At 38.8% G+C, this 12,220-nt stretch overlaps 1 protein-coding gene across 2 annotated transcripts; it reads right to left on the bottom strand.

The window, feature by feature from the left end:
- Positions 1–1,757: 1,757 nt before the first annotated feature.
- On the bottom strand, positions 1,758–10,873 carry LOC123765275 (translation machinery-associated protein 16). Of its 2 annotated transcripts, none has more exons than XM_045753806.2 (5): positions 10,735–10,873; positions 5,560–5,651; positions 5,116–5,256; positions 3,119–3,267; positions 1,758–2,028 (listed from the first exon to the last, which is right to left on the bottom strand). In XM_045753806.2, the coding sequence occupies exons 1-5, from the start codon at positions 10,786–10,788 to the stop codon at positions 1,787–1,789; spliced, it is 678 nt and encodes a 225-aa protein (XP_045609762.1). In that variant the 5' UTR covers positions 10,789–10,873; the 3' UTR covers positions 1,758–1,786. The 2 variants fall into 2 exon arrangements, with proteins under 2 accessions (XP_045609762.1, XP_045609764.1); XM_045753808.2 differs by lacking the exon at positions 10,735–10,873 and adding an exon at positions 8,922–9,078.
- Between the last annotated feature and the right edge of the window lie 1,347 nt (positions 10,874–12,220).

Below are 12,220 nucleotides of genomic sequence, written 5' to 3'. Positions count from 1 at the left end.
AACTAAGACTTGTGCTTAATTTTTACTTAGAAGTGGGTCATTCTTCAAACCCCCTTTGTTACTCTATGGCAATCCTCTTCTATACTTTATAAAGATTCTGCTAAACTTTCAGGGTTAATCTTTGACACGTTTGTCTTCGTCGCCCCATGTTCCTTACCTCAGAGTTGAATGGTCTAAGGCCCTTATCTTACTTGTCTTGTCCCATGCTAAATGGGCTGATAGATATATGTTCCTCTATTTACATTTCTCTCTCATGCTATCTAAACTTGATTATGGCTGTCCCATTTACTTGTCTGCTTCTTCTTTGACTCTTCGTTGTCTTGATGTTCTGCACAATACTGGGTTATGCCTCGGTTCTGGTGTCTTTCGTTTGTCCCCTCCCTTGGCCTGTATGTTGAAACTGGCATCCTGTGTCTACAGGATCATTGTGATTATTACTGTCTCTGCTACCTTGCAGTCCCTACAACATTCTCACTCCTGCTCATGTTGTGCTTTGACCATTACCCCTCCTGTGGGCCCTGTTCCCTTTCACCAACTTCCTCTTTCTGCATGGATTGTTAATATTTTTTGTATCGTTCTATCCTTGCTTTCCCTGGAGGGTCCCACTTCAAAAATTTTGCAAATCCTTCACCTACATGGCAAACCCCTCCTAGTTCTGAAATGCCTTTTCCTTGCAAACTTTTCTTCACACTCCCACTCCATTGCTCTCTTCACAGATGGGTCCAAGTATGCCGACAGTGTAGGCTACTGTCATCTTTCCTGACCACACCTATACAGTATGTCACCTACCTCCGGAGATATGTGCTCTTTGTCAACTGCTTTCCCACTGTCAACATTCCTATGTTGTTGTTGACTCTTAGTGCCCTCATGACTCTGGAGTCATTTAATCCTATCCATCCCGTGGTAATCGAAATTCAACATGGACTGTTTTTTATCTTCAGCAGATTCAAGACAGGTTTTACTGGGTTTATTGGTGTTAAATGAGTGCACGAAAGTTGCTGCTAAGGAGACTATCGCACTTGTCCTATTTCCCGCAAAGGCATTCCTTATTCCAATTTCTAGTCATTCACTCCTCAAAGGGTGCCCAGTGGCAGGGTCATTGGTCTTCTGTTACTTGTAACAAACTGTGTGCTCTTGAGGGTAGCCTGTTCCCTTGGCCTTCCTCCTACCACCATAACTGGCAGTAGAAAATGGCTCTGGCAAGGTTATGTACTGGTTATACACATTTAACTCGCAGGCACAGTAGAGTACCGCCCTGCTCCTTATTGTCCCTCTTACAGTCGTGCATGTCGTTGTTGAATGCCCTGCCTTCCAGGACATGTGTATGTCTTGCTTCCTGACTCTCCCTCTGTCATTTGTCCCTCAATAGAATCCCTGGTGAATCAGATAAGTTTGATATTGCTTGCCTTATGCGCTTTTGTTCTCGTATTGGCATCCTTAATGATATTTAGTGCCTTTTGAATATCCTGCAACTTTAATGGTGCTTCTTAGTCTCTGTGGCTTGGCACCTTATTTTGATAATTACGTCATTATTAGGTGATGTTGGATGAGCTACTCATGGTGGTTGTTTCAGAACTGAGGCCCTTATACCTAGGAGGGGTGCCTACAATTTTTTTTTCCCCTTGTGTACCCTCAAAGTTTTAAATCTTATATTATACAGTACCTAAAAATGACCCTTGTTGACATACAGACCACCGATGAAATGACCTTGGTTGATACATGCATATGATGGGTTAATATAAAATAAAAAGTTTAAGTGTGTACGAATTGTCTAAAATTACTATTATTACTTTATTTCTTCAACGTTTTCAGATACAATATTTGTGTCATAAGTTTCTTCATCCATTTCTTCTTCATCTTCTGACTCTGGAACATGAAGTGAGGTGCACTCTTCAGGTGCCACTGATACTCCTGACTCCAGAAATTGTTTTGTGAATTTTTGCAACTTCAGGTTAGATAAGTAACGTAGTTCTCCTGTCCAGGACTTGAAAATCTCCAGGGCTTTTGGATTTAAAAAGTCCACCGTTTCTAGAAAGAAAACAAAAATACAAAATTATAATGTATGAATAATAATTAAAAAATAATTTTTTTAAAAATAATAATTAAAAAAAAAATAAAAAAAAAAAAAATTAGAATAATTAAAAAAAAATGATACACAAACTAAACTTTTTACAGTTTCTCCACTGCTACCCTTGTCTCCTTTCCCATAGTCTGAATCCAAAAAATTTAGATCCAAAATTTGGCAAATACATACAGTAGTGTACTGCATACAACCTGAAATTGACAAACAATGGTAGCTCCCACGTTGTCTCTGATGGGCATCTTTTACAACAAGAAGCCTATCACACATGACTTGACAATGGTCTAGGATGGACCGAAATATCATTTCTACATCTTCTGATGTGTGGTTTGGTCACCATATACTCAGCCACATTACTGTGACTCACTGTCTGCAGGCGACATTAATATTGTTGTAAGGTTTTGTTTTACCCCTCAGAGGAATGCTGGGGCACATAGAACCACAGCCCCTAACTCAACAATAGTACTGTAATAATATTTTGCCTATGTAGGTGAACAACAAATCATGGAACATAGGAGAATGTGCAGAAAATGATGCATGTTTGCTTGCAATTACAATGTATTGCTTCCCCAACAGCAAGTGGGGTATGAGGCACTGTTGTAATGGAGGTTATACGTCAGTCACAACTGGACATCTGTCATTGAATTGGTAGAGAGGGGTAGGGTGAGCCAAGGACAAGAGCTTGGTCAGGAACCAAGAATGTAGGACAACTGAGAGCCACATCTCACCTAACTCAGTCCACTAGTTCATTCCCTCTTCACACATGACAAGAACAAGCATCACAGCATAGTAAAGGAGGGAGTAGTAGAATAATATGCTCAGAAAGGTGCTTTTCACAAGTAAAAGTTGCATTATGCTTTTCTTATTATTTTTTAACCATTTTATAGCATAAATATTTGCTTACTACAATACATTTGAAAATTTCAGTCTTGCTATTAATGCTGCCTACAAAGGGTTGAAAATCATTACCTAAATTTCCAAACATGTTTAAATACTATAACTTTAATTTTAAATGAAATGTCAGACAATTTCTATTACCAAAACCAGAGCTAGTGAACTGGCTCATCTCCCTTTCGCGTGTGATTCTTATGTGATCCTCTCTGGAAGCATGCTGCCGGGATGTACGACCACCAATATTGTGCTTTAGCTGAATCTGTTCATTCTCAACAAGATTGCGATCTATGTATCTGAAAATAAAATTAATATACAGTACATCATTACAATGTTATATATACATTAATCTGTATTAACATTATATGCCACTTCTGGCATTAATATAGGATAAATATTGCTGGTCACCTCTAAACATTCAACCCACTTTCTGTGAGTAGACACTGCCTGCTCCAACGACCCATAGGGTAGTTGAATATGGTTGCGAAGATTCTATTAGTTAAAGGTAAGGAAACAGACTTAACAATGTTATATTTTCTTAAGACGAGCTCTGTAGTCATGTTGGGCCACATGATAATATCCCCTATTTGTGGATGGTCCAGACAGTTAGTGGTCGGTTCAAAGTTTATAATGGAACAAACAAATGACCATAACAGTGAGGAGGATTGCTATTCTTAGACACTGCTGAGCCTGACCATCGAGACGTAGTTGTGTTAGCAGTTACATAATCTAATTGTAAATTATTGCACAGTGCATAAAATATTGTAAACAAACTTTATTATGGCATTACAAGAAAATCCATAATGGGTATGGCATTATGTATAAGGAACCTAATACAGTAGCCAAAAAGGATCTACTAGGATTAGTAAGTATGGGGGGTTATAGTTTATTTTCGAGTAGGGTATTGATCTATTTAAAACCTTTAAATACATTTATATCCTCCACTTTGTTACACCCTTTAATCCATTTACATGCAGTAATATTCAAACATGGGGAGTATATCTAAAAACCAGTTGAGTCTGAATAATGTGTGTTGTTATAGTTTGTCAGGAGTGCAAATGTTACTATGCAGTTGATAATTCTGAGGTGCTCTTCTTTTCTGGTGCCTTTTCTATCTTGTCCTGGGTAGATTTAGTATCCCCAGACTCCTTGCCTCTATTGAGGGGGAGGGGCCACATTCTGGAGGAGGGTACTTTAGTGCCTGGAGCTGACCATGTGGGTAGCTTGGGGATCCATCGAAGGGACCCCTCACAGAAAATAACTAATGTATCTAGCTACAATACTTTGTTTACATACATACATATACTGTATATATATAATATATATTTTTTTTCAACCTGCCCCATGCATATAATTTTGCTCTTAAAAAATGTATTTCCTGTCAATGTCTATACCTGTATCATAAAATATTTACACATTATCATTCAGTGAGACCCTATTGTCATTACATATAATAAATCACTAATAACATCGAATAAACATTGATATCCTGCCTCATGGTCACTGGGACTGTGGTGGGGGCAAGATAGTATGGCAATGTATTCTTCTTACCATGGTTAGGTGGGCACTGATTATTTCCCAAGTTCATCTAATCAAGATCAATCACTATCACCAGAGACCTCTGATGGTCAAATTGCCTAGTAAACATTTGCAGGCTTTTTTTTACTTTTCCCCGTGTCTTGGTGCTCACAAACTTAGTCTGCACACGTCCCATAAAACTCTGAATTCAAAGGCTAACCCTGCAGTGGAAGGGTTAAAGCCGGAGAAGCACTGTTGGATCTGACCAATAATTGAACGAGTGATTACACAAACAGCTTCACCCCTTCACTGGTGACACTTTGATAAGTGTAACAGGCTTACTAGTCCCAACAATGGTATATTAGAAGTGAAAACAATATGACCTTAGGAGTATCGGAGTGATTGCCTTTCCTCAAGACTGACTGAATACATTTGTGTTACCAAGAAAAAAGATCTACTGTATACAGTGCCTGTAAAATATATGAATACACACACAAAAGTACATTTGACAATTATGCAAGTACTGTATACGCACAAGTGCATAAGAAATTTATGAAAATACACACTACAGTATACTACTGTATATACATTGTTACATGTAAACACACCTGTACTATAATACATACTTTTGAATTAATTCAAGTACATCTTTGGGTGTAAATTCCTCTAGTTGTTGATCCATATTTTCTTTGAACCAAGCCAATTTATCTCCCAGAAACTGAAGCTTTACATTGCTTTCTCCCTTCCGCTTCTGGAGCTTTAAGTCTCTGGAAAGGATAATTTGTACATTATATAATACATTAGAGAGTACTCGGTACCACCAATACAAATGTATCAATACACCACTAATTCTATAAATACTCTACTTTTATTCATACACACCACTGTACTACAGTTGTGCATATGAACTACTTGTGTGTACAGTTGTGTGCATGAACTGTACTACTTGCAATTTACTATTACAGTACATGTATATAACTTTGTATGAATTACGGGCTCACCATAGCCCGTGCTACATGGATATTTCGTTCCGAGTAGCTAAATCTAAAACAAACAACTTTGTATAATACCTGCTGACTTTTTTAGACAACTGCTTTGCCTTTCTGCTCTTTGGATGTATAATTTTCTTGTTTTCCTTGATAACATTCAATTTTGGCTTACCCTGTGAACAAAAAGTAAAAATATGTATACTGTATGTATTTGAAAATTAATCAGAAATGAACCTTATTTGAAAGTGACATTATTTATTAGTTTATTAAATAATTATATATTTATATTTAAGATATTATTAAAGGTCCTACTGGGAGTGGAATCTTGTGGCCAATTTTGGGTGTCAAGAGCCTTGTAAAGGAAAAGAAACAAATCTGCAGAAGAAATCATCACCGGGTATTCAATTTGGTTTGACTTTAACATACAGTATATACAGTATATCAATGTGTATATTGCTAAAGTATTTCAATGTGTTCTAAGGATGAGGATTGCCTCCAAGTCAAAACAAGTGGGATGGTAATTAAAAAGATGCATTAAAATACAGTAAAAGAAAGAAAAACAAAAAACAGAAACTACAGGGTAAAAAACCAACATTGAATGAAATGAAAAGCCTCTTTCTAGATAAGCCCTGGTGGCTCCCTGAAGCTATTTGACTGAGATGACTCCCAACTACTAGGTTGCATCAGTCATAGAGTTCTGGTTGGCCTACCGGGGACCAGAGCTAGAACTTGGCAGCCTCACAGAGGCGCAGAGAGCAGGTGGCATTCCGCCACTCCACCAGGAAAGCATCCAGGATGTTAGTGAACCAATACAGACCACTGCTGTGTTGAAAGAGACTGAAGCCTCAAAACTGCCAAACAAACTACCCCAAACAATGTAAACAAATGATTGAATCTTTCAAAGTTATCACAAGCTCATTAGCACTGGCTAATGAGCTCGTGCTCATTAGCCAAACTGCCAAACAAACTCGGTGAGTTTGGCAGTTTTGAGGCTTCAGTCTCTTTCAACCCACCAGTGGTCTATATTGATTTGCTGACTTTCTGGATGCTTTGAGGGTAAGGTGGCAAAATGTCACCTACTCTTTGCCTCTGTGAAGGGGAGCCATGTTCTGGCTCTGGTCCCTGATAGACTAAACAGAACTTCACAGCTAATACAATCTAGTAGTTGGAAGTTAGCTCATTGAGATAGCTTCAGAGAGCCACAGTGGACTCCCACAGAAAAGAAACAACAGTCACTATGATTATTTATAAGCTGATAAAATGTATCCGATAACCAACTGGAACTGCAGCATAAGTGTAGTCATAACTTACCATAAAGAATTAATTTTGTTCCAGGCTCATACTGTATTATTAATGTTGAATGATAGTTGTAAATGCAGACATACAGTGTTTAAACAGATGAACACACAAAAGTAAGTTAGATAGGTTATGCTAAAGAGATTTGATAGAGTAACTAAAGAATGATTAGGTTATTTTAGAATAGCAACATGTTAATCAAGCAGAAAAGGAGGCAATCTAACAAGTGTCTATAGACACTTGTTAAATTCTTAGTAAAACAAGCAAGCAGTGAGCCACAACCAGGTCCTAATGGTATGCCTGCAAAACAAGAGAGTACATCCCAGAAATGTCATCACTACAGTTATAATGAAAGGGGACTCCCTTTCCAAACACGAACGCCTCCTCCCTGCTTCCTCACTGTCTTCCATACGCCAACAAGAGTCTCAATAAAGGTAAGATATACCTGTATATACTGTAGTACAAAATATAAATACTATAGTAGTACTGTATGTATAAAATGTATTTTTATGTTAATATTTTTGGGGGTGTGGAACAGATTAATTCTATTTACAGTACATTATTTCTCAGGGGGAAAATTTGTTTCTGTTTTTGAACCGTCTCTGGGAATGGATTATATTTGAAAACGGAGGTACCACTGAATATGTACTGTACTATATTAGGTCTCAGAGAGTGTATATTAGGCCAAGGATGATTAGGTTAGGCTAGGTTTTATTAGCAACAAATACAAAACCTTTTCCTCGTTTGTCCAAATTATATAATACCAAATTCTACTTCCTACTTGTCCATTACATCAATGTACTGTATATATGATGGTCCACATCATTATTATAGGTACTATCTGAACAGGAGGATGGGCTGTCGGTCTGGACTTGAGCTCAATGGGTGCTGCTTTACAGTAATTGAATTAAGGTCCATGGAGCATTTAATTATTTGAATTAAGATCTATGGAGCATTGCATTATTTGAATCAAGGTCCATGGAGCTTGCTTTATAGGAATTAAGGTCTTTGGAGCATTGCATTATTTGAATTAAGGTCTATGGAATATTGCATTAGTTGAATTAAGGTCTATGGAGCATTGCATTATTTAAATCAAGAAGGTCCATGGAGCATTGCTTTATAGGAATTAAGGTCCCTGGAACATTGCATTATTTGAATTAAGTTCCATGGAGCATTGCATTATTTGAATTCAGGCCCATGGGGTGCTATGCTATTTGGACTAAAGCCCCTGGGATGCTGTATGTTTTTTAATTGAAACTCACAGTACTGTTATTTGTGTTTAATGCCAGGTAATATAACTTGTCTAACCTGTAAAGAGCTTGCTGTTTTTTTGCACAGCTGAAACTTGTTTACTGGAATGGAAATCAATATCCCAAAAATTAAGCCAAGTGGCAAAACTAAATGCCTTGTCACATACTACCCTGGCAGAGCAAGAGCCAGATGCCTTCAACGACCACAAAACACTTCAGCAGTTTTCAGGACTCGCCGACCTGTGGCAACTCTCGGCCAAGCCGGCACGAACCACACCCAAAGATTTAGCCAGAAAATGCCCAAAAATGCAATCAACTCTCCTGTGATCATTGGTGATACATGCACCTATATGCACCAAGCACCTTATCAATTGCATCATGGGGAGGGTCAGTAATTCGACCCCTAGTGGGAGGGGGGAACCTCGAAATAAGCCTAACATGTACTGTATGTATAAACTGGCTGTTTGCAGATTTGGCAGTTCCCGTGGTGTAGTGGTTAAGACGCTCGCCTGGCGTTTCGCGAGAGCTTTGTCCTGGGTTTGTATCCTGGCCGGGGTCCATGGAGGTCGGGGAGGATTTACTGGGCGCTAATCCTTAGCTGTAGCCTCTGTTTAACTCAACAGTAAAATGGGTACCTGATTGTTAAAAGATTTTTCGCGGGGTCGTATTCCGGGGAACATAGGATTAAGGACTGCCCGAAACGCTACGCATACTAGTGGCTGTACAAGAATGTAAGAACTCTTGTATATATAAATAAATAAATAAATAAATACAATTAATTAACTGCAACACATTTTCCCCTGGCCTCTAGGCGGAGGTGCTTGCAAAACGTCATGGTTGAACTATGCTCCCACTATTTTAATGGTTTACAACTTGATGAGAATGACATTGACTTGCCATTTTGATTAAACACGGCTTCTCGTGTGGCCAAGGGAAGTCTTCTTTATGCTACGTGCACCTTAGGCAAGGAAACTACCACACGTGGAACGGTTTGTTTATATTTTGACGCTCACGAACGCAGGGACTGAATGTGTGTGCTGATGACGTCACCCGACACCTTCCCTCATACCCTGACACCAGTGATTATACGTTCTAAAAATAAATAATAATAACAATAACAATAATGATAATAATAATAAGAAGAATGCACAAAGAAATCACATTAACGTGATGAATCAATGAGAAAATCCGCAAGTACCCAGTAAAATCTTGGAATTCATTGGAGTATCCAGAGCATAGCTTTTTAAATCCTCTATACAGTTCCTACTGATTTTCTCAACAACAAAAATAGATAATTGGGAGGGGGGTAGAAATAGCTTAAGCTACTCTATCCCTTTGAGATATATTTTTGTCTTGTCTCAATAAACATATTTGAACGTGACCTTGAACTTGAATAAATAATTATAATCAGTGACAGTAATTTCAGAGATAATAATAATAATAATAATAATAATCTTTATTTAGGTAAGGTACATACATAAAGAGATTTACAAAGTTTGTTGGCTTTATAGATAGAGCTAGTACATACAATGCCTAAAGCCACTATTACGCAAAGCGTTTCGGGCAGGAAAAACATTAATGACTACAGCTTAAAACTAATGGGTAAAAAGAAAAGATGTGATGAGTACATATAAAAAATAGAGGTAAAAGAGGGGGGAACATTGTTGAAAAAGCAGCACAAATACAATTACAAATTATTACAGAAAATTACATTCAAACAGCGTTGATTTGAAAAACAAAAAAACAAAAAATATACATGGGTTGACAACAGGGGGGTAAGGTGGGTTACATGGAATTTATTAGGTATAGCTTCGTTTTTAACTTAAACTGGTTGAGAGAGGTACAGTCTTTAACATGGTTGGGAAGGTCATTCCACATTCTGGGCCCCTTGATTTGTAGAGCATTTCTGGTTTGATTTAGTCGTACTCTAGGAATATCAAAACTGTATTTATTTCTGGTGTGGTGCTCATGGGTTCTGTTACAACCTTCTATGAAGCTTTTGAGATCAGGATTGGCATTATAGTTTAGCGTTTTATATATGTATAATACACATGAGAGAATGTGCAGTGACTTAATGTCACTGCACACTGCACAATGTCACTAATAATATAAATTATTTAATAATATTAAATAATATAAATTTGTAACAAATTAGATGGCAAATTCCTTGGCCAAATAACTCTATATTTGTTATATAGGGTATAACAAATTATACCCTTGTATAAATAACTCTATAACAGAGAGAAATCACTAACGTGTTATATCAATGTCACCTAAGTTTCGCGTCATCTAAGAGCTTCAATTGATTTTCGCATTGATATATATCATTGATATATATTTCTCTCTGTTTAATTGATGTTGCGGCGTACGGTGTTGACCTATTTTACCCACACCCGGGTGTCACGTAGAACTTGCTACGGCTTCAGGAGAGGCCTCCAGACTTCTTGTCGATTCAGTAGAATCCCAGGTTGTATAACTTTTAGCACGGCAGGGGTGGTACAGTGGTAGAGGTTGCGACTGGCGGTACGTTGGTTGCGAGTTCGAGTCACCTAAGAGTTTCAGTTGATTTTCTCATTGATATATATATATATATCATGTTAGTGATATCTCTCTGTGTAATTGATGTTGGGACGTGCCTACTTAACCCACACCCGGGGGCCAAATAATAGTAATAATAATAATAATACAAATAACAATAATAATAATTTACCTGAATTGACCTGCGGGTGGCCTCGACGAAGACATGAACCCAGCGGCTTGTCATAGATTCCCCATTTGTACTAATAGCCACATATGCACTCGTCTACTTGAGTGAAAAACCTACAGAGTGGCCCACCTGCATTCTTCTACTGGAGACGGACACCTACAGAGGAAATGTCAGCACTGTGGAGAAATGCCCGACAGACCACTGGAACATTATCTAACACAGTGCACAGTTACAAACCCATTAAGATTTCAACTTAGATTCAACAGAGCAGAAGAAGTTGTTAAACACATATGGCAAAATCTTACTGAAGCGACCATACGAGTCATAAATATTCATACTCCGCCCAAGTAAAACAGAAACAAGCAACACTTAGTGGGCCAGCCAGAGGCTTAGGGCCCACGCAGGAATATCCCTGAAAAAATAAACCTACAGAGGGCCCCATTTGCATTCTTCTACTGGAGAGGGACACCTACAGAGGGCCCCATCTGCACTCTTCTACTGGAGAGGGACACCTACAGAGGGCCCCACCTGCACTCTTCTACTGGAGAGGGACACCTACAGAGGCTACACCTGCCCTCTACTGTCGTGACTGTGGCAACAAAGCCTGGTTGCTCCAATTTATTAATCATTATTAAAATGAAAATTATTCATGGTGCTGGTCGCGAATCTCTCGTTTTTACACACCTGTATGGATCTGTGTGTGTGTGTGTGTGTGTGTGTGTGTGTGTGTGTGTGTGTGTGTGTGTGTGTGTGTGTGTGTGTGTGTGTGTGTGTGTGTGTGTGTGTACTCACCTATTTGTGCTTGCGGGAGTTGAGCTCTGTCTCTTTGGTCCCGCCTCTCAACTATCAATCAACTGGTGTACAGGTTCCTGAGTCTATCGGGCTCTGTCATATCTACACTTGAAACTGTGTATGGAGTCAGCCTCCACCACATCACTGCCTAATGCATTCCATTTGTCAACTACTCTGACACTAAAAAAATTCTTTCCAATATCTCTGTGGCTCATTTGGGCACTCAGTTTCCACCTGTGTCCCCTAGTGCGTGTGCCCCTTGTGTTAAATAGCCTGTCTTTATCTACCCTGTCAATTCCTCTGAGAATCTTGTACGTGGTGATCATATCCCCCCTAACTCTTCTGTCTTCTAGCGACGTGAGGTTTAATTCCCGTAGTCTCTTCTCGTAGCTCATACCTCTCAGCCCGGGTACTAGTCTGGTGGCAAACCTTTGAACTTTTTCAAGTTTGGTCTTATGCTTGCCTAGATATGGACTCCTTGCCTGGGCTGCATACTCCAGGATTGGTCTGACATAGGTGGTATACAAAGTTCTGAATGATTCCTTGCACAAGTGTCTAAATGCCGTTCTTATGTTAGCCAACCTGGCATATGCTGCTGATGTTATCCTCTTGATATGGGCTTCAGGGGACAGGTCTGGCGTGATATAAACCCCCAGGTCTCTCTCTCTCTCTCTGACTCTTGAAGAATTTCATCTCC

The sequence above is a fragment of the Procambarus clarkii genome, chromosome 33 (genome assembly GCF_040958095.1).
Source record: "Procambarus clarkii isolate CNS0578487 chromosome 33, FALCON_Pclarkii_2.0, whole genome shotgun sequence".
In the NCBI taxonomy this organism is placed as follows: Eukaryota; Metazoa; Arthropoda; class Malacostraca; order Decapoda; family Cambaridae; genus Procambarus; species Procambarus clarkii.
The sequence above is the reverse complement of the archived record's forward strand: the minus strand, read 5'-3'. Positions and strand labels throughout refer to the sequence as shown.

Bases quoted from the DNA above. Each gene is read 5' to 3' on its own strand.
- LOC123765275 (XM_045753806.2), bottom strand. From the start codon at position 10,788: ATGACAAGCCGCTGGGTTCATGTCTTCGTCGAGGCCACCCGCAGGTCA. The intron at 3,268-5,115 runs GTATGTATTATA...TTTTATTTTCAG, and splicing joins GTACTTGAATTAATTCAAAA to ATACATAGATCGCAATCTTG. The intron at 2,029-3,118 runs GTAATAGAAATT...TTTTCTTTCTAG, and splicing joins GTTCACTAGCTCTGGTTTTG to AAACGGTGGACTTTTTAAAT.